At 39.8% G+C, this 21,619-nt stretch overlaps 1 protein-coding gene across 1 annotated transcript; it reads right to left on the reverse strand.

Moving 5' to 3' along the window:
* Nucleotides 1-500: 500 nt before the first annotated feature.
* Nucleotides 501-13,962, reverse strand: KDELR3 (KDEL endoplasmic reticulum protein retention receptor 3). Its single transcript, XM_007441546.3, has 5 exons — nt 13,436-13,962; nt 6,017-6,117; nt 1,994-2,152; nt 1,610-1,862; nt 501-807 (listed from the first exon to the last, which is right to left on the reverse strand). The coding sequence occupies exons 1-5, from the start codon at nt 13,524-13,526 to the stop codon at nt 767-769; spliced, it is 645 nt and encodes a 214-aa protein (XP_007441608.1). The 5' UTR covers nt 13,527-13,962; the 3' UTR covers nt 501-766.
* Between the last annotated feature and the right edge of the window lie 7,657 nt (nt 13,963-21,619).

Consider the following 21,619-nt stretch of genomic DNA (forward strand, 5'->3'; position numbering starts at 1 on the left):
AAGTTTGTCTGAAGTTTTTAGAATAGGGTGTGGCTATAATAGAGGATATAATGGCTAAATCAATCTGGTTTCTTTAGTTTTCATCTAATATATATGAACCCAGCCATTGTGATTTTGTTAACAAGCCGTGGTTTGTTAATCCAGTGAGTATATGAAATTGTGTTTCTCCTTATTTGCCAGATTATTATAACTGGATGTTTTTCCTCACATGCTGGCATTCCCTGTATGGCTTTTATTTATTACTGAGGAAATAATCTGGGAAAAATTACAGTGACACCAAATAAAAACCCATTATTTGAAAACCTGAACGTAAGCTATAGCAGTATCAACCATCAAATTACTCAAAAAAACTCATCAAAACAAAAGTATTCTGGAATTGTCAGGACTTCTTGGCTTAATTTAGAATTTACAATTAGACTATTGTTAATATGGATTAAAATGAACACAATTTTACCTTTGGAGTAATTTCACCTGCACAGAGATCAAATGGGTGCATATAGTTAAAGACTTTTATTTATTATAAGAAGAGTTCAGTCATTGAAGGAACATTTCTGAACAAAAAATTCCAGATAAGTTGTCTTCCACACTAAATAGTTAAGCTCAGAAATATGAGTTATTTAGGCCTCAGTCCCTCTGGCACAATTGAGTTTGCTAGTCAAAATGTAAAGAAAAAGTCATATGCTCTGAATGCAAGTAGCCACATGGAAAAAGAGTCTTGCAATCCTGAAGCCGGGACTTCATATGCTTTCTTCAGTTGTGCATGTCTTCATATAGGTACTGGGAGACTCAGTTTCTTCCCTTTTAGTACTACATGGAGAGGAGGGGGGAAAAATTAAAATTTGCCCAATAAATGGTCTTTTAGTTTCTATATTTTTCTGTTAGATAAAGACCATGTAATGGTGTCCTTAGCACAAGAAAGTACATTAATTTCTATGCAACTTAAAGCTAGGATGAGTTATTACCTAAAGCCACTAGTATCTAGTAATCCTAGAACCACAAAGATTGTGGGGGGAGGGGAAACAGCATAATTAGAAGTTACTATGGTTTTGTTTTGTGCTTGCAGTTTAGAAGACACTGCCATGATGTTCCCTCCAAAATCTTTTTTTTCCTGTATAAGTATATTATTTCTGTTAAAAATTATGAATGAAAAAGTACAATTAAAGGGTGGAAGTGATGGGGAAGCTGAAAGTTTCAGCTGATTAAGAATACTGTGCTCTACTTAAATCTTTCTAGATAGTGGTGTTCTGCAAAAGTTTGTTAGGTTCTCAAACTTCGTGACTCCCCTCAAAAATAAGAAAAAATATGCAAATAATAAATAAAATTGCTGTGATTGACAGACCACAGGTCCAGCCATCTCAAACTAGCTTGGGGGGTGGGGGTTCAAATTCAGGAGCAAAGCCTGCAGTGGGCTTGCCCAGGCACAGCTGGAACACATTTTAACAGTGCTCCCCCAAACCAGGAATGCTGTCAAAAGTTGCTCCAGACTTTGCATAAATTCTGTGACCCTGCCCTCTAAGTTGTTCACAATCCAAGAAATAACCCAAACCTGTGGTTCATGCCACAATAAGCATGCTATAATCCATTTTTTCTTACTCTTGGTGATTCTTACCTTTGGTGACATAGAGATAAAAAAAGTCACAATAGAAGATTGTCTGTACTACTCCAGAAACAATAGCAATTTGATCATAGAAGTTTTCTGTGTGATAACGCCAGATCCAGTTGGCAAGATAAAGCAGACGATAGAGGCCCAAGAAGAAAAGGTAATGTGTTGTGATTGTCTCAGCTTCACCTGTTTTGCTAATCATAAAAAGTTGTGGAAGGATAGCCACTGATTCTAGATAAATTGAAAATGTCCATAGTATCTGAGGAAGAACAATAAATCCAAAATTAATATCCAAAGCATTGATACAGAAAGTTACAAACAGGCATAAGGTATTTAATAAGGGGTTTCAGAAAGCCAAGCTCAAAAATCTGCTGGACTCCGTTGTCTTACCTCTAAAGGAGTGAATTTGTAGTTTTCCAAAAATGAGAGACCTGTGACAGGAACCAAAAGGCATTCAAGACGGAAAGTATCATTTTCGCTGTCAAAAGTTTTCCGGAATTTTCCATAGATCAGGAACACAGTAGCATAGGCACAAAGTAAGAAAATAACCTACAGAGAAACAGAAATCCTTACATGCTATTTCTTACATTTTCCCTGTCCAGGGACAGCTTTTCAGAATTGGTCAATGATACTAATTGTTGACCAGTTAGACTGGTAGCACCTCCAAGAGTAACATCTGAAGTGAGCTGCAGCTCCTGAAAACTTGTGGGCCCAATAAGGCGGGTTAGTCTTGAAGGTTTTACTTGACTTTATTTTGTTGCCACAGATTAACCTGGCTCTTTCCCGTCTTTACTAAAATTATTTAACATTTAAGAGAAATACCTTTTGATAGGTTTTCTAAATGTCAAGCAAGCAGAGGAAACATTTCATAGCACGGAAGCAGTGAAGGATAAGGGGCTTTTCCCATGTGCCAGAAAAATGGGCTCTTGCAGCAGGGGCATTTTAAAAACCATCTCTCACAGTTCTTAACAACTAAATGATTCATAACAGGTTACGTAGTCTCTTAGGCCCTAAATCAGTGGCTCTTATAGTGACCCAATTACCCCTTTTCCTGGTCTCAAATGATGTCATCATTCTGATAAAAAACCCAGGCTGTTCTTTTACAAGCATTTCAGCGGCAGTTCCAAACTTTTGACTCACAAAGAAGCCATTACAAATTGCTTTGTTTCCCGCAGGATATCCCCAAATTATCCCCAGTGTAAGAACCACTGCCTTAAACTGTTTAGGGTTTTTAAAATTAATACCAACCCTTTACATTGTGCCCATACTGGCAACCAGTGCAGCTACTTCCCTATGACCTGCCTTGACATGAGTCCAAGTTGAGACAGATCACACTGATGTTCCTAAAGAATAATGCAAATTGTTCTTAAGAAGCCATTGACTCTTTGGGCATCCTCTTTTAACATATTGGTGGACAAGATGCCACTTAGTACAGATCAGCGATGGCAACTTGTTCTGGTTGGACAGTGGAGGCTGAGAAGCAAGCACTTCTGCCTCCACGGCAGCAGAACAGGCATTCAAACAGGTCTCTTTCCACATATATCCAGTTCATCCCAAGAACTCCACTGCACCCCATGACCCATCTGTGTTATCAGTCTTGGCTCCCTAGTAAACAAATGGGTTTATCTTACTCTGCAACAATGTCATCCCGCTAGGCCATCTCCATACTTCACATATCAGCCAAGGATCCATTGGTTCCTGGGTCAGAATTAAATTAGTTTTTCACTCCTGTAAATACTGACTGTTGGTCTAAAACTGGCCAGGGCATGATAGGTAGAGCAATGCCTCTCATTTGGAAATGTGTGAACCCATTAATGTTGGTGATTATTGGGGGTTATTTACCAGATTACAGACCAGATAGATACATTCTAATTTTGTTTTGTACCTAAGACATTCTGGTTTGGTACTTTTAATACAAGCTAATGTTATTTGCAGCAACATTTAGTTACGTGTGATTTTTAATATGAAGCCAATTATGACATTTTCCTAATCACACGGGTCTCCTTGACAAGCTATATAATAACAGTCAGGAGCGGAAGGCTATGTGATTCTTCACAGCTGAGCATACTAGAATGGAGTCAAATCTGGTCTACACACATATTTAGAACTGTTGAGCACAACAACAGCACTAGCATAGCACAGCATTTGTGTAATTGTGATAGATGTTTTATATCAGGTAAAAGTGTAAAGCACCCACCACAATTAAAGAAAGGCTGCACTCTGCTAGTGCTGCTGTTGTTATGCTCCGTCAAGTCACAACTGATGTCTTGGTGATTATTATTCTGCTGGATGAAAGCTCTACATGTCATCCTGTCTCTTGCTGTACAGGTATTACCTAATTCTTGCTGGTATATTTCTGTGACTTGCAGTACCCCATCTATCCACCTCATGTATTGTCTGCCTCATCTTTTGTCCACCTTGCCCAGCATCACCTTGCCTGGCATTATTATCTTTTCCATAGATGCATCAGTCCTCAAGATGCGTGAGGATCCAAAGTATGACAGTTTTTGTTTCTTGATTCTTGTTTCCAATCTGGCTTGAATTCCTCAAGTATTGAATAACTGTTTTTCATGGCTTTTGGAGAAATAGCCTTTCCCAACACCATCTTTCAGATGAGTCAATCTTCTTTCTCTGGCTCTTGTGCAGAGTCCATCCCTTGCATCTATACTTCATAACAGGAATACCACTGAGTTGACCATTAAATGCTAATGCTACTTAATGGCTTTTTCATATATTGCAGTAACCCATGGTTTTAACTATAGTTAGTTTGTGACTTAGTACAATTTTGGATCTAGCCCAAGGTCTTGAACATTATGACTCCGCCTTCATGCCGTCATGCATGCTCAGTCCTTTGCAATGGGAGGCGAATAGCATTTTTTTCTATCTCAATGAAGGTTAATCCCAGAAGGTGGGTGGCTTAATCAGCATTGCTAAGAGAAAGGAGTACCTTACTGCTCTCTCATTATTGACATGGGAAAAGGCGTTTTTGCATCACACTAGCTCCTTCCTTCCTATATATGAGGCCTATATTCTATTCAGTCTTTTTTATCTGTCTATATTAATGCAGGGAAGCATTTCAATGTATTTTATTTTGTGAGTTTTATAAGTTTGAATCGAAAGCAAAGATATGGGGACTTTAGCATATCTGAACTTTTGGAAGCTTGAGGGCAGCGTCAACAAACTGGTAAATTTGGCAGTGGAAATATAGAAATACCTTGTAGCTCCCCACTTTTAATCCCGCCAGGATGGGATATGAACAACTGGAGAAATCAAAAACATCTATGGTGCTGAGCCTTTGCTGCTTGGGGGCTTAATACCCTTCTTTTGTTGAGATGAGGCATAGACTCTAATTCAAGAATAGTTCAGCATATGGCACCAAGAAGCAAAGACTGTTTTAGAAATAGAATCCCTGCATTCCAAGTTCCTTTCTCTTTGTAGCCTCAGATCCCAATTTTATTGCTTCTGTTTCAGTGCAGCTGCCTTATAAACACCAATGTAAAAAACTGAGGAAGTTAACATAAGTCTGATGTAGTACATAAAAGAAAGGAGATCACTATTTCTTATTCCTTTATTTTTCAAATTGGATAAAACCAGTTTTATACTCCCTTACAGTGGCATCTGCAGGGTGTAGTCAAAGAAGTAAAGATGGTGGCCCCAAAGGTGCAATCAGAGCTTCTGTCACACTGTTGTGGTTGATATCTTGACTTATTTTTGCCATAACCTTTGGGCACCCCTGCTCCCTTTAATATCAGGAGTATTTGATGAAAATCGAGGTGGGCCTTGTGATTTGAACTGAAGTAAGTGCAGTGGGAAAATCAAATTGCTCAGTTTGAGATCTTTGATGGCATGTCTAATTGCTTCCTGGTTTCTCTTCATCCCCCTAATTTTTTGCAAGTGGAACCAGGAAAGTGCCAAGAGAGCAGACTCTACTTTTTTTATCCTACTGTAGTTCTGCTTTGTAAGAGATGGAAAGCAATAGATAGTTTTGGCAGAAGTGATGCCAACAAGGCAAGGTTTGGGAGGTCCATTCAGCAGGATGAACGGGGGGGGGGGGGGGTCTTGTCACATTTTGACATAAGTGATCCATACTAGAGTGATCCACCTAAAGTAGGCCTACCATATCTGGGTAGCAAAAATCTAGATAACCTCTAGCTGAAAGCAAAGTCCCTCAAAGTTTTGCAGCCCAGATATGGTAGGGCTAATCTCAAGAGTCACTGTCAGACCACTACATTAACAATCTAAAATTACTCATGGTACAGGACCTTACTTTGAAGGCAGGGCACTAGAGGGGAGAGACTGGTTGGCTATCCCCTATTGAAAATGGGGAAATCATATAAATCCCTGCAAGGCTTAAAACATCTGAATTACCTAATGGAAAAAAACCTGAACCCAGCTTTTTTTCTGTTTCCTTACCTTCATGATGGTATTGTAGAAGGAGATGAAGTTTGTGAAGAGGTCAAGGTAGCGGCTTGTGAAAACAAGTGCGAAAAGGATCTGACTCTTTCCTGAAATACCTGCGGATCGTGAGATAAAATGAATGAGCAGCAAAGATAAGAAAGGAAACCAAGGGAAGGCAGTTTTGAGGCTTTAAGCCTGAAGATGCAGACTGCTTAGTTGGCTGTGGGAGGCAGCAATTGATACCTGATGCCACAGCTGCCCACGAGAATCCTCTGAGAAGTAAAGCACCAGTTCTGCCAAGGAAAAAGACAGCTACAGGGAAGGAAGAGCCGCCAGTCAGCCCCAACGCTCAGGCAGCTGAGTAGCCCAGCCCAGGCACGCCAGGTTCACCCATTATTCTCTTGTGTTTTGTTTCATGGTTACAATTGCAAAAGCGTGTTCCTTTAAAACATAAAAAAAGCTGCTTTGGCTGCAAGGAGGAAATTAGGAAAAACACACAGTTCTGTTTGCAAGGCTCAGAAGCTAATTACTGTGGCCTTTAGAACTCAGAGGCAACTTTTCTTCATAACCTGGAATTAGCATTTCCTCTCAGAAATGGGACAACTAGGTGGGACTGCAAAACTTCAAACTCCTTTGTTGGTCAGCCAGATGTTTATATTCCAGATCGGGCAGCCCTGCTCAGAAAGTCTGGTATTTTTGTTTGTGCAAATGGTTTATATATATATAAGTAACTGTAATTCAGCAATGGAATATTGTATGTATGTATTTATATATATATGCCTTCAAATCAGTCTCCTGGCAAATGCCTGGACTAGTCCCTGCAGTTTTCATGGCAAGGTTTTCAGAAGTGATTTGCCCTTGCCTGCTTCCTAGGGCTGAGAGAGAGTGACTGGCCCAAGGTCACCCAGATGGCTTTGTGCCTAAGGTCAGACTAGTCTTCATAGTCTCCAGGTTTCTAGCCTGGTGCTTTAACCTTTACACCACACTGGCTCTCTAGTTTAAGATATCTACATATATATCTATATAGATATAAAAACATTTTAATGCAAAAAAAAATCACTAAAATCGTTTAAACATCTTTAAGCCAATGTCTGTCTAAAGGCAGTAACATCAAACAAAGCCTGATATAAACGAATGAAAGCAGCTAAAAATAAATAAAATTAGAATCACCTCTTGGGGTTTTTTTAGAAGTACAAAGACGCAGTAGAAACTATTAATAAGAGTAGTCATTGTCCCACAATATCTGAGTAACACTTACTGTGTTCTTACTGTGAACAGACTGGTATTAGCAATCTTTTTAAAAGAGAGAACAATGATCAAAGTAAGAGTTAAGAAAGCTAATAATCTTTCAGCCTTGCTTTGAAGCAATGGTGGTTTCTGGGCAGTTTTCAAAGGCAGTAATATATACAACATGCTGAAATTGTCTAACCATGTTGCCTTATTTTGAGAGGGTAGGGAGCTGCATCAGGATAATTTAGAAGTAAGTTTTCATTCAAAGTACTGGATATACATATGGTTCTTTGTCACGACAGCAATAGTTGACAACTGTAAGGAGGAAGGAATAAGAGGCATGCTTGATTTCTCTATATAGGGTGTCTTTTTTCCATACATACCTCTCTTGCTCTCATTCACACATACACACACACAAAATGTCAAATGCTTCCATCCTGTCTGAGAAGCAAATCATTTGATAATTCCAGTGATCCAAAATCTTCCCATACTTTTGTTATTCCCCCAAACAAATACTATTTATAAAAGAGAAAAAGTTAGATGGGTGAATCAGCAAGTTGAAGATAAATCTTTAGACATTTTAATTCAATCATTCAACTGACAGATTCTTCTACATTTCTCACAGTGTAACTCTGGGACTGATGAAGAAAGATATGAACATTGGTTGCAACCCACCCAACCAGTTATGAAATTTTCATCTTGTTTGGGTGGATTGCAACCACATTGTACAAGGGGATGCAGTACATTGGAGTTAAATCAGTATAGATTAGGAAGCAAATCTTAAACTTGTGCCTGTCCCCACAGGATTGTTCTACCATTCATCATTTAGAACATTATAAAATGAATGGCAAGTCCCATTAATCTCTCTCCATCCCCTTTCCATTCATACATTCCCTCTGGAGGAAAAAAACAAGCTTACAACATAGAGGACACTTACTTTGGAGTAAGCCTCACTGAATTCAATAATAGTTAAATCAATTTCTAAATGTATGTACAGTATAGCTAACTTGAACATACACCTCTGTCATTCTACTGTACAGTCTTCAACAATATCTAGCTTTTCAAGTGTTGTAGACTTATTCGTGCTTATTGGCCCATTTTTATGACAAGCACTTCTTGATTCCTGAATTGATTTGTGTGTGTAAGAGAGAGAGAGAAAGAGGTGAAGAGAAGGAATAGGAACCAACCCAAAAGAGAGAGAGCTGGAAAGGACACTAGCTTTGTCTCTGGCCTTATTCACTACTGGATCTGACTCCATCCATCATCTGCTAATTTGTTCCCTCTTTGGATATTTTTCCTGAGACTTCTTAAAATGTCCAGCCCACTGGATGGGAAAAGAGAGTTACTAGAACACATTCACATATGCAGGGAGGGGAAAAGAGAAGCCTTTGTCTTTTTACAATTACCCTGAGTTATCTCTCTTTTCTCAGTGACAATTTGAAATTGGCTGGTAGCTTCAGAAAAACACTGGCATAAAATGATTGCAAATAACAATGGAAGGAAAACAACATGTTGGAGAACATAGAAAGAAAAAGGTAGTCTTAACCCCTAAGAAGCAACAATTTTATGAGCTAGACCAGTGTTCCTCAACCTTCGCAACTTTAAGATATGTGGACTTCAACTCCCAGAATTCCCCAGCCAGCATGGGAGTTGAAGTCCACATATCTTAAAGTTGCAAAGGTTGAGGAACACTGAGCTAGAGCACTGCTTTTCAAACTTGGCAACTGTAGGATGTATGGACCCGCTGGGGAATTCTGGAAGTTGAAGTCCACACAACTTGCCAAGTTTGAAAAACACAGAGCTAGAGCATAAAAAAGAAAAGTTCTAATATATCTTGATGGCCAAGATTTATTGTACAGCTAAGGCCTACAAGAAATCTGTCATTCTTTAATATCCCACATGATTCTTTTTCTTTCTCTAGATAGCCATTCTGGCTACCTGTCTGGATTTTATTGGGGTTTCTTTCCCATTGCTTTGCCCCAAACAGAAATCTGAAGATGCCTTAAACAAAGTTTTAAAAAGTTAAAAGAAGACACCTGGATGGAGGGTTGAGAGGGCAACAGGGAAATACAAACGTAAGAGGACTGTTAAGGCTTAATCCAAGCTTGCTTGTACTCTGCTATTTTAAAGTGAAAACGCATCACAAGGCATCTCTGATGTCTTTGGCAGCACAGACACCCTAGTTACTGAAGTCAGGGAATATCACACTTGGTCCTCCATCTCTGCCATCCAAAGTTAGAGGGGGTGGGGTGGGGGTGGGTGGGGGTGGGGGTGGGGGTGGGTGGGGACAAGGAGACTAGAAATTCACCAGTGCTACATCTGTTTCTGAAATCCACCAAAGAAAGGCTGGGGGTGGGGAGACACAGAGAGAGACAAGTAGAGAAGAAATTGAACTTCAAGGACATTGGTGGATATTGGTGACTGCTCTCTGTGTAAGCTACCTTTCTAGCTTTGATGCTTGAGTCTGGAATAAACACTGTGTGCAGCTGCAAGTGTTCAAAGTTTCATAGGGCTGGTCTTCAGGTGGAAGAAATCAAAGATGAATATTCCCATTTATCAGTGCACTTTTCTTCAACAATAGTGCCTTTCTATTTTATGGAGGCAAGGCAGGCTCCATAAACATTAATCTATAAACAGGGAAAGATGCTTACTTCTGCTTTATTTAATCTACCTCCACTACTTGTTTACTGTATATCAGATGTGTACACACCAACATCAGAAGCTGGACAATGTTTGCATTATGCAACATCATAGCACCACTCCTTTTAAACACACATTTAATTCTGCTCAGAATCAGGGACGAGATTGGTGGGATGGAGTAGGATGGGCTTGCAGGAAAGAAAGTGGGAATGGAAGGATTTTTTTCAAGGTTGAGGAAATACTTCTGTGGCAAAGGATGTGACAAGAAATCAAGAAAATTAAGCAACTAGTATGAAGTTGGAGACTTAGAAACTTTTCTCAGGGACTTATTCAGGCTTCAGTATCTTGGTGAAAGATTTAACATTTTTGTTCTAGACTATAATAAAGATTATACTGTTAAAATGGATTGTGATTTATTGTTGCTATCTTTACTGTGGGGCAAATATGCAGACCAAGGCGAAAATACAGGTAGCCTGAAATAGACTGTGTAATAAATGTCATTCTTGCTTTTCTTCTACAGGTATTTTATGTACAGCACCTATATCCATCTGATTGTGCCTCAAAAGTACATTCCATTTGATCATTAAGGACTGTAATTAAGAATGGATAGCTAAGTATTTTTCTCTCCCTTTTTTCTTTTTGCGTTGTGTGCTTTTAGTTTATTAGCCAGTGGGCAGGAGGTCTATCCTTTTATTGAACTGTAAGCTTTCCTGTAAACTTTTCTTCCTGGTAAATAAATATTTAAAAGAATGAAAAAAAGAAAAATGCATTCCAGTGCAGCCTTAATGAAACTACAGGAAAGGAACTAAGAGGGGACAAGTGTTGCAGGTAAACCAAAGCAATCTGAATTCCTAGGGATCAAAATGTGGTCACTAGAGAGCAGGTTTGCTCAGAATCATCTCTCTGTAGTTCAGCTTCCGCTGGCCCTAATTGGTCAGAACAAGAGTGGAAAACAGTCTCAAAGGCCACACACAGCCATGAACTCCATTTTTTGTACCTTCCAGGACTACCTTCGACCATGGTTGCTAAAAGCTGCTGGTGTGGCTTCCTGCTATTTTGAGGCAAGAAAAATGAAAGTGTAAGCCCAAAGACTAAAGATAGTTTTTCAAAAAATCAAAAATTCCCAATCTACCCCAACTCTACTCCAAATGTCAAAAAAAGGGGCTGTTGCTATGGTAACATAAGATGAATACCTCAAGTAGCAAACATTATGGACATCAGGGGAAGGGGGCGGGTGGGGTGGCATTCTGCCTTCCTTGCATCCCCTTGGCTAGTCTGTTGCTGTTAAGCATGGTGGAGCACCACTTTATGAGCTGCTCCTCCAGTTGGTTTTGGCCCTAGCACTGGTAGAGAGAAGGGGTGTCATCTTTTTGCTTACCTTAGGCTACAAATGCTCTTGGCTAAGCCTGAAGTTTCCAAGTCTCTTAGTTCATTTCCTTTAAATCCCTGTCAGATAGGTTTTCTTGCCGCCTCCTCCTCCATAATGAAAAATTTTACTCAACTTAAAATGATGGTTCTCCCCCCCTTCCTAAACTTTTAATTTATCCAAGTGGATCTATTATGTCTTGGGTAGTGGGAGGACCCTGAGGGAATGCACAAGTCACCATAAATTTTAGCTTACAGAAAGTCAGGATGACCACTACATGGATGTCTCAACAAGCAGATTGGGAACACCTGAATAGCTTCTGTCTCTAGGAGCCCATTCTGGTCGAAAGATACCCCTCCTACTGGAGTTCCTTGGTCTGGTGTGCAGGAAAGGGCCTTCTTTTTCATGGTTTCTTGGCTGTGGAATGTACTCCCAGGGGAGATGTCCTTGGCTTCCATTCTCCCAGGATTTAGGGAACTGACAAATGCAACTCTTCTGCCAGGCTTTTAATTGTTAATTTATTTTATCTTAATGTTTCTTTTTGTCAGGAATTTAAATGTATTAATGTAAGGTTAGCTTTTGTATTTTTAATGTTGTAAACTGCCTTGATTGCCAGATGAATAAAAAGGTAGGGCATAAATCCAATAAGAATTATAGAATACAGACAGGCACCTGCCACACAACACCCCAGACTTAACAATTGTTGATAAGAAAAGCAAAAAAGTCTGGATAGCGGGCATTGCAATACCTGGAGACAGCAGAAGAGAAGAGAAAGAACTGGAGAAAATCACAAGATACAAATACCTGCAAATAGAAATAGAACAACTATAGCAAAAGAAAGCAAAGATAGTACCAATAGTTATAGGTGTCTTAGGTGCAATCCTAAAACATCTGAGCACCATTTGAACACCATCAGCATTGACAAAATCACCATCAGTCAATTGCAGAAGGCAACTTTACTTGGAACAGCTTATATCCTGTGATGGTACCTTTAACACCATCAAACAACATCTGCCTAACCCAGGTCCTTGGGAAGGACTCGATAGGTAGATAAAAATGCCAAATCCAGTCTAAACATCTGGCTGCGCTACCAACCATAGTAGTAGTAGTAGTAGTAGTAGTAGTAGTAATAATTTAAACAAACAAACAAATAATAATAAACCAATTGTCAAAGAAGAAAGGCATGCATTGGCTGATTATGTAAAAGATAGCCAAAAACAAGCAGTGATACAGGTTAAAAATTGGAACTTACTGAATGTACAGGAAACAAAACATGAATATCGAAATAATGTAATAAAAACACAAACAGAATGCTGGCAAGGAAAAGCATTACATGGTCAATTTCTACAAATGACTGAAGGGAAAGGGGATAAAGATCAAATCTGGCAATGACTTACAACTGGAAGATTAAGAAAAGAAACTGAAGGCTTGATTTTGGCTGCTCAAGAGCAAGCTATTTGAACTAATGCAATTAAGGCCAGAATGGAAAAATCATCAAATGATTCAAAGTGCAGATTGTGCAAAGAAGCAGAAGAAACAATAGATCATATATTCAGTTCATGCAAGAAGATTACCCAAACTGACGATAAACAACAACATAACACAATCATCAAAATGATTCACTGGCGCATCTGTAAAATGATCATCTGCCAGTACCGAAAAATTGGTGGGAACATATAGTTGAAAAAGTAGTTAAAAAAGAGCAGGTTAAAATATTGTGGGATTTCCTAATACAAACTGATAAAATCTTGGGACATAACACACCAGATTTAACTGGTTGAAAAGAAGAAAGTATAGATAATTGATGTGGCAATAGCAGGGGATAGTAGAAGACAAAGAATTGGAGAAGATCACAAAGTATCAAGATTTGAAAACTGAAGTTGAAAGATTATGGCATAAACTGGCAGTGGAGGTCCCAGTGGTTATCAGCACACTGGGTGCCATATCAAAAAGCCTTGGATGACACTTAGAAAATCTGCACATTAACAAAACTTCCATCTGTCAATTTCAAAAAGCCACACTGCTGGAATCCGCACGTATACTACATTGATACATTATGAGATCCTAAGTTCTTGGGAAGAACTCAATTCAAATGAAGGCCAACACCAGCTAAAGAACTAGCAACTGTGATTTCATGTTGATGTAATAATAATAATAATAGTAGTAGTAGTAGTAGTAATAGTAATAGTAATACCTACCAGCACATGACTTTGATCTCCAGATTTTCAGTAGCAAAATTATCATAGCTAAGAGATGAGAGATATCTCCCAGGATCCGAAATACATTCATGATGGCTCAAGAATGTCCCACAGGAATCTGAAGAAAAGCAAGTTAATGTAACTTGAAAAGGAAGATGCCAATAGCAGTTCACTTCTTATTCTCCACGCTCGAAGCTTGGAAAAAGGTGCTGCTGCTCCTCTTTGTCAGCTTTTTGCTTAATGATCCCTTTTCATTAAATTTCTTTGTGTATCTGTGGGTGTGCCTGTGTGTAGGTAAAGACTTCTTTCAGAGCAGAATTCTTCAGAAATATTCTGCAGGGAAGTTTGAAATTAAAACTTGGTTGTACTCTGCACAGGCCAAAAGAAATTTCTTTTACACTTCTTCTGCACTCCTGTGGAAAGTTTCTAGCTCACTGTTTCTCTGAAACTGATCAGCTCCTTTCAACCAAGTAATGGAAGAACATTAGAGCACAGCCCCAGTGCAGGCACTGGGTGACGTGGCATGGATGCTGTTTGTACAGAGAGGATGGTGGAGGGAGGCGGGAGCAGCAGCTAAGCCAAATTAGCTAAACTTTCTCCTGCATCCCTTCACTTCTCAAGTTACAGCTTATGTCCTTAAAGGGGAAAAGGGGAAAAAACAGGGAGGAGGCAGATATCTCTTTTCAAGTTGGAGGGGGAACTATTGAAGTGGCTTCAGATTCTGGAGATGGGGAATGGCCCATTATTAAATAACAACCCCCACTTGGGATCATGGTGGGGGCCCTGTGCAGGGTTATATTCCCTTCAATATTCAGTATTCTGTGCAGATTTCTTTAGTCTTGTTGCAAAGGGATTTGAGAAGTCAATGGATGCCTTCCAAATGTTAAATGAGTTTTCTTTATAATGTTTCAAGTTAGACTGCTTGCATTTCATCCTATCTGAAGAGCATATTTTCTTGATCCAAGTTATTCTGAGGAAGAAAACATGTACTTGGGGATGGAAACAGAATTAATTTATTCATTAATACCTATTTTTTCTTCCATGAAGCTCAGAATGATAGACCTGGTTCATCTACTCACTCCATCCATGCAGTCTGAGACTCATGGGACTTGAAACTCCAACCCCTCTGATGGGAGATCCTCTATATATTGGGCTAAGCCACTGATGCCATGGCAGTGTGACTAGCTTGTGTTGACAGTGACAGCCCAGGTTCCCTTTTGAGCAGCTTTCCAGGATGAATCCTTTATTTGGACTCATATTTTTCCCCCACCCACCACCATTTCTTGGTCTGCACATGCATTCCTTCTTCCACACTCACAGTTTTATTGGCGCACACTTAAAGAACTGCTGAGGATCTGGAAAGAATGCAGAGAAGGATGGAAAGAAGCTTACAGGTTAAATCCTACAAAGATTGGTTAAAGGAACTTGATATATTTAGTCTAAAAAAGAGAAAGCTAAGGCTAAGGGTTAGGGGTGCAGCCTTTGAATACAGGAAGGGATGTCCAGAGCAGAGGGGTGTGGACTTATTCTCCATAGCACCTGAGGATAAGACAAGACCCAATGGTGGGAGCTTTACAGTGAGAGACCTAAATTTAAAGTAAAGAGGAATTTCCTGACTGTGAGAGCTCTTAGGCAGTAAATCAGTCTGTCTCCTGGAGTTGTTACTGCTCTATCACTGGAGATTTCAAGAAAAAGCTGGACAGACTTTTGTCCAGGATAGGAGGAGGATTCCTGCATTTGGCAGGGGGCTGGACTAGTGACCTACAAGGTCCCTTCCAACCCTATGATTCTATGTGTTAATGAGTGCAACATAACTAACCTCCTCTAGAAAGTAATGGCATCCATGGGTAATTAAAAATGTGCAAATACATTAGGAAACAAAAGAGATTTGAATTTAAAATGGCTCCTCTTAGTAATAAGGGGGATGGGGTTGCAAATTAAAGCAGGCTTCAAAATTATTAGTTTGTCAAAATGTGGACCTTTTTAGAAGGCCAGAACTAGACATTTCTGTACCTTCAGAGGATCTGAAGGGTAGGCCTGGGGTGGGGAGGGAATACTTCAAGCGTGGGGATGGCTAGCCCCATAGAGGCCTGCTGTCTTCAGCCCCAGATCCTTCATCTTCTTGGACTCTCTTCTTCTTTTTTAGTAATGTTTTTTAAATTTTTATGTTTTATGTATTTATATGTATTTATGGATTTTAATGTTTTGTGTGAGCCCCCAGAGGAGATGGGTGGGGGAGAAATTTAATATCTATCTATCTATCTATCTATCTATCTATCTATCTATCTATCTATCTATCTATCTATCTATCTATCTATCTCTGGGTCTCAGTTTGAGCAAAATATTATGGTTACAGAATCCTTCCTTTTGGTTCTTTCATCCTATGTAACTGAATGATGAGAAATTCAGGACAAACAAAGGGAAGGTACATCTCCATGCAGTTATAAACTTTGGAATACATACTACAAGATGAGGTGATAGTCACCCCCTTAGATGGGCTTCAAAGGAAGCTGAATTGACTATTATGAAAACAGGATGTTCAGTCCAACCCAGGACATTTTGCTTCCTAAAACAAAGGATATCCCCCTAACCCCAAAGGGTACACATTTTTGCCTCTCTGCACCCTTCTGCCATCTGCTCATTACCCCAGCTGGGAGCTGTTTCATCTGCTCAGACATGCTACTTTATAATAGCACCATCATGTATCATGTGAACAGAGTAATACTGAAGCATGCACAACTCCTGATGGATATTATGGCCTGGGAAAGATGCCTTTTCGCCAGATCTCTTAACAACGTGTTTTTCCAATCATTTTGTCAGTTCTTTATAAACTGGTCTGACGCGCCACCCCCCCCCATTATACATCATATGTTTAGTTTGTTTACAGAGCTACAGTATGTACCTTGCTTACCGTACATTTATCTGCTTTTCTTAACAGACAGCTGTACCCTCCAGCTTACTCAGGCTTCTGTTCTTACTGAGTTCTCCCTTGCCATATAAAGTATTGGTTCCTCCTATTCACTGATCAGGATCACACTTTACAACGGTGACTTCCTGAGATAAGCAGGCAACCTCACCAGCAAAAAGCAAGCCTCTCAGGAGGCTGAGAACTATTAAGAGAACAACACTCTTGTCCTAGCCTCATCATTTGAGGGGAGCATCCCTCTGCTTAAAAGTAGGACCTCCCTTTCCTTTGATCCAGTATGATTATATTTAGATTCTTAATGTTGGAAATACAATTTCATTTGCACTGTCTTTAGCACCTCATAACTTACTGAGCACAAGAGGCAGTGGGGTATAGGCAGAGATGAATTAATTTCGTCTTCCCTCTTTTTTTTATTTGCTCCTTGTGAGATTGTTAATCTCAGTGTGCTTGTTTTAAAATAGGGAGTGGCTGCAATACAATGTTTTTTCTGAATGTGTCACTGTGCCCAGCAAAAAAGACACAGGTACCTGGGGGTGTGGGGTTTCTAGTAAATATCCCAGAGATGCTAAAGAGGGTGGTAGGGAACAACCTCAAAATATTGCTTTCCTATACATTTTTGTTTTGAGAATGGCCATCAACTATGGCACCCATTTTCTCTGAGTGTTTTCATTTGTTGAAATGATAGTGATTACATCTTGTGATGTCACTTGACAGGTTTTGGAGCATGTGGATCTTGAGGAAGTAAAGGGGATACTCTGTGATCTTAATTCTACCATTTGTGGATTGGGCCACTGCCCTGCTTGCTGGTCAAAGAGGCCACAGAAGGTACTAGGAGTTGAATCCTGGTGGAACGTAATGTTTCTTTGAAGAAAGTAGAAGTTCCAACAACTCTGAAAAAGGCACTGGTCCTCCCTCTCCTCAAAAATCCAGCCTTGGATCCAATGGTAATAGAAAACTACCATCATGTGTTCAACCTTCCCTGTTGTTAAGGTTTTTAAGAAAATGGTAGAACTGCAACTACAGAGAGGTCTGGTGGATACAGATTATCTGGACCCATGACCATTATCAGGCCTGGGAATGAGACAGAAATCACACTGGTCATTCTCCTGGGTAACTTGTAGTGGGATTTGGGTGGAAGGAACATGCCTATCTTTGTCCTCTTAGACCTATTAGCAGCCTTTGATACTGTTGACCACAGTATCCTTCTGGACCACCCGTGAGGACTGGAAATTGGAGCCACTGAATTACGGCAGTTCTATACCTACCAGAGGAACAGATCTAATTGATATCCCAAGACTCTGTCCTTTCCCCTATCCTGGTTACCATCCACATGAAATTGCTGACAGAAGTTGTCCATGCTGGTACCATACAGATTCCAGACCGTACCAAGTTTGACTCTTTATGGTTGTGCTCCCCCAAGGACAGCAGGCTTACAATCCAGGGGTCCTCCAGGACTCGCAAGTTGTAATTTCTGGAGGGCCTTCACCCATCTTTGATTGGTTTATCAATTGGAATGTTACTTGAAACAGGATGTATTGGAAAATGTCACTCATGCCCTTGTCATCTATTATCAGGATTACTATAATTCACTGGATATAGGGCTGCCCTTGAAGACCACTCAGAAACTTCAGCTGATGCAAAATACAGCAGCTCACAAGCTTTCTGACTAGTCAGACAACAGCCAAGTTTACACTGCTGCTGTGGGAGCTTCACTGGCTATCACTGTATTTCCAAGCGCAAATCGAAGTGCTGAGAAATTACCTTTAAAGTCATACATAGCTCAGAGCCTGGGTATTTAAGAGACCACATCTCCCAGATAGATTCTGCCTGAGTGACCTGTATCATTCCAGAGTGTCTGCTAAGGGTCCCCACCTATCATGCATCCTCTCCGAGAGCTCCCCTCCTTTAGAACAGCCTGCCTTCTGTGATGAGGATGGCCTCCACGCTCATAGTCTTCTGGAAGATGGGCCTTTCAGAATGCTTTGGGATTGATTGTGAAGTTATTAGTAGCCTGCTAGTTTCTTATTGTTGTTGTTGTTGTTATTGGTAATCTACAATTAAATTTACAGTCAAAGACTGGTGAAAACTTAATAATTCAAGTCCTAACCAAGGACCTAAGAATTATTAAGGTGGCATCTGAGGATATAGGCAGTTCCAAGCAGGGTATTTTTTTGTAAAATTAGGGTGTTCAGGTCCGATAAATTCAAAATTTCCAAATATCAAGGGAGTCCTTTAGGTATTGCTCCAAGGGCTCCAATCACAATTATTATTGTTGTTGTTGTTGGTCACACAGTCAGCCAAATGTTTAGACTGGATTTGGTATTTTTATCCACCTATCAAGTCCTTCCCAAGGACCTGGGATAGGCAGATGTTGTTTGATGGTATTTAAGGTATTGTTGAGGATGTAAGCTGTTCCAAGTAAAGTTGCCTTTTGCAGTTGACTGATGATGGTTTTGTTAGTGCTGATGGTCTTCAAGTGGTACTCCAGATGTTCTTCGCTTTCTTTTGCCACAGTTCTATTTCTATTTGCAGGCCTTTGTATCTTGTGATTTTCTCCAGTTCTTTCTCTTCTATTCTGCTGCCTTCAGGTATTGCAATGTCCAATATCCAGACTTTTTTGTCTTTCTTATCAACAATTGTTAAGTCTGGGGTGTTGTGTGGCAGGTGCTTGTCTGAATTCTAAAGTCCCAGAGCACTTTAGCTTCTTCATTTTCGATTACTTTTATTTATTTTTATTTTATTTTAATAGACTTGTCCCCGCCCATCTCCCCACAACGGGGGACTCTGGGCGGCTTACAACAAACTAAAATCAGAAATACAATTAGAAGTTATAAAAACCAGACATTACAAAGATAAAAAGGCTAAAAAATCCAAGAGGCCGATAGGGGCACACCAGGCCGCTAAGGGGCCAGCCAACCCCATTTCTGATATCCTCCCTCCCCGCCCCAGGCCAGATGGCAGAGCCAGGTCTTCAAATCCCTCCGAAAGGCCTGGAATGAGGGGGCCTGTCTCACCTCCGGGGGCAAGATGTTCCAAAGTGCGGGGGCTACAGCAGAGAAGACCTGCCTTCTGGACCCCGCTAATCGAAGTTCTTTTACTGCAGGGATCCGGAGCATGCTCTCTCTGTGAGATTGGGTGGGACGGGTTGAAATCGTGGGGGCGAGGCGGTCCTTCAGGTAACCTGGCCCCATGCCGTGTAGGGCTTTAAAGGTGATAACAAAGGTGAACTTTGTCTGTTTTGTAGTCCCACCAGTTCTTGCTTGCAGGCAAATAGTATTTCTTGCAGATATTCCAATGCACCATTGTTGCTACTTTGTCATGCTGTTGTATTATTATTATTATTATTATTATTATTATTATTATTATTATTATTCTATTTATTATTGTTGTATTTTATCATTGGTATCTGTATACCCCTGGAGTCCATTAAGATTCAGATGGAAGAGGAATCCATCAGATAGATAGATACTGTAGATGTTATGCTGAATGCCAAATGTGGCCACTGGCTCAAAATTGTTGGGGATTCCCAGTCTATATAATACTCATATGGCTATATCTATGTCTATGTCTATGTCTATGTCTATGTCTATGTCTAGGTCTAGGTCTAGGTCTAGGTCTAGGTCTAGGTCTAGGTCTATATCTATATGCTTTGTGGCTGTACATTATCATCAGATATTATGGTTGATAACTGGCTTCTTTTGCTCCTATTGTATGAGCAATTCATTCGAGTACAGCCATACTCCCACAAGCAGTCCATGCTAGTCCCCTTATATGAATTCTCTTATTCATTGTTACATTGCCCAAATTTCATCCATCTTCTCACTTAATTTGACTGCATGAAGCTTTCTAGTATAGAATTGTCTTTCTACAATGTTGAGTGATGACTTGATAGCAGAATATATTAAAGGATGGAAACATAAGTACACATCTGGAAACCACAGGGAAAAAACAAGTAGATGAAAGATGAGTGTGCTAGTCTTATTTTATCTTTTTAAGACTTTGTTCTGTAGGCTGCATCTCATCACCCTACTTGTGCTGTAGGTTATTTTAGATCCTGGAATTTAAGATCTTATGAAGATCTCTTTTTGTAAAGCCACATGTATTCCTTGGCAATAAGCAACATTCTGCCATAAAAAAAAAAATACATTTTTTCAAATTAAAAATTAGTAACACAAGCTATGTTACCATCCATCCATTCACCCATCCATCTATTGCTTTTTCATATCACATCTTTCTTCTGACAACTCAAGGCAGTGTATATATAAGGTTGCTGCCCCCAGCTAGACATGTTTTTAAAAATTAGAAGAAAAGAATGCTGTAGCTTATACCATCAGCTCCCATGGACCCCAGCATGCCCATATCAGTCCAGAAGCTGATGCTGAGCTTATTTCTTTTACTGTCAATCTTTACTTATTGGAACTTTGAAATACATGCTTGCCAATTGTCCTGAGGAGCTTCAGGACAATTTCTTTTCTGTTAACATTAGTGCCACAGCAACCACATAAAGAGATGACTTCAGCTGCCCAGGTCCATCAGGAGGGCCATGCCATTGCCACGTGCTCTCTCATAAGGACCTATTCACTGCCTGGTCTTCAGCTCACATGTGACAAGGAGACTGTGGACAATATCATAGTCTGAGTGCCAGAAAGACTACATTACAGAAGAGACAGACACAGTGCTGCAGAGGGCACAGAGAGGCCTGAGGTTTGGGGGTTTGAAGAAGATTGCCCAAGGGCCTTTTTAAAAAAAAATTCAGAGCATAGTATTTTATTGTCAAAACCTTCTGCAGAGTTAAAATTACTTTTCTTATCCAGAAGAGTATTCTATTTTCAAAGTCTTGTTAATTATTGCACTTTGCCTAAACAGAAATTAAAGAAAAACAACAAAATTCAGTTCTTCATGTTCTGTGCAAGGCAGAAAATGTATAAAGCCATTCAGAAAAGGAAATACATATGCCTTTTGGGAAACTTGTGTCTGTGATCTCTCGATAATCCCTGGCGGCATTCATGATGTAAAGAGACATAGATCTACTAGAAAATATAAGGCCAACATGGAAAGTCAAAGTAGTTCAAAATCTTTTACACAAGTACAATAGTTTAAAATTGTCCACATAATCCAGTAAAAGAGCAGAGAATGCAGAATTACTTTCTCAGAGTTCTTTTTTTAAAAATTCAGCAGCACAATTTGCCATTTGCTGTAAATGACCATTTCAGTAAACATGTAGACAGAATGTTTAAATATGCATGCAAATGTACAAG

The sequence above is a fragment of the Python bivittatus genome, unplaced genomic scaffold, assembly GCF_059951505.1.
Source record: "Python bivittatus isolate LINGU-HERP-01145 unplaced genomic scaffold, Pbiv_v1 ctg000330_np1212, whole genome shotgun sequence".
Taxonomy (NCBI): domain Eukaryota; kingdom Metazoa; phylum Chordata; class Lepidosauria; order Squamata; family Pythonidae; genus Python; species Python bivittatus.

What these genes read in the sequence shown, in the direction of transcription:
- KDELR3 (XM_007441546.3), bottom strand. Translation starts at nt 13,526, where the DNA reads ATGAATGTATTTCGGATCCTGGGAGATATCTCTCATCTCTTAGCTATG. An exon ending in TCTACAATACCATCATGAAG is followed by an intron (nt 2,153 to 6,016) that starts GTAAGGAAACAG and finishes GTTTCTCTGTAG; the next exon opens with GTTATTTTCTTACTTTGTGC. An exon ending in ACAAATTCACTCCTTTAGAG is followed by an intron (nt 1,863 to 1,993) that starts GTAAGACAACGG and finishes GTTCTTCCTCAG; the next exon opens with ATACTATGGACATTTTCAAT.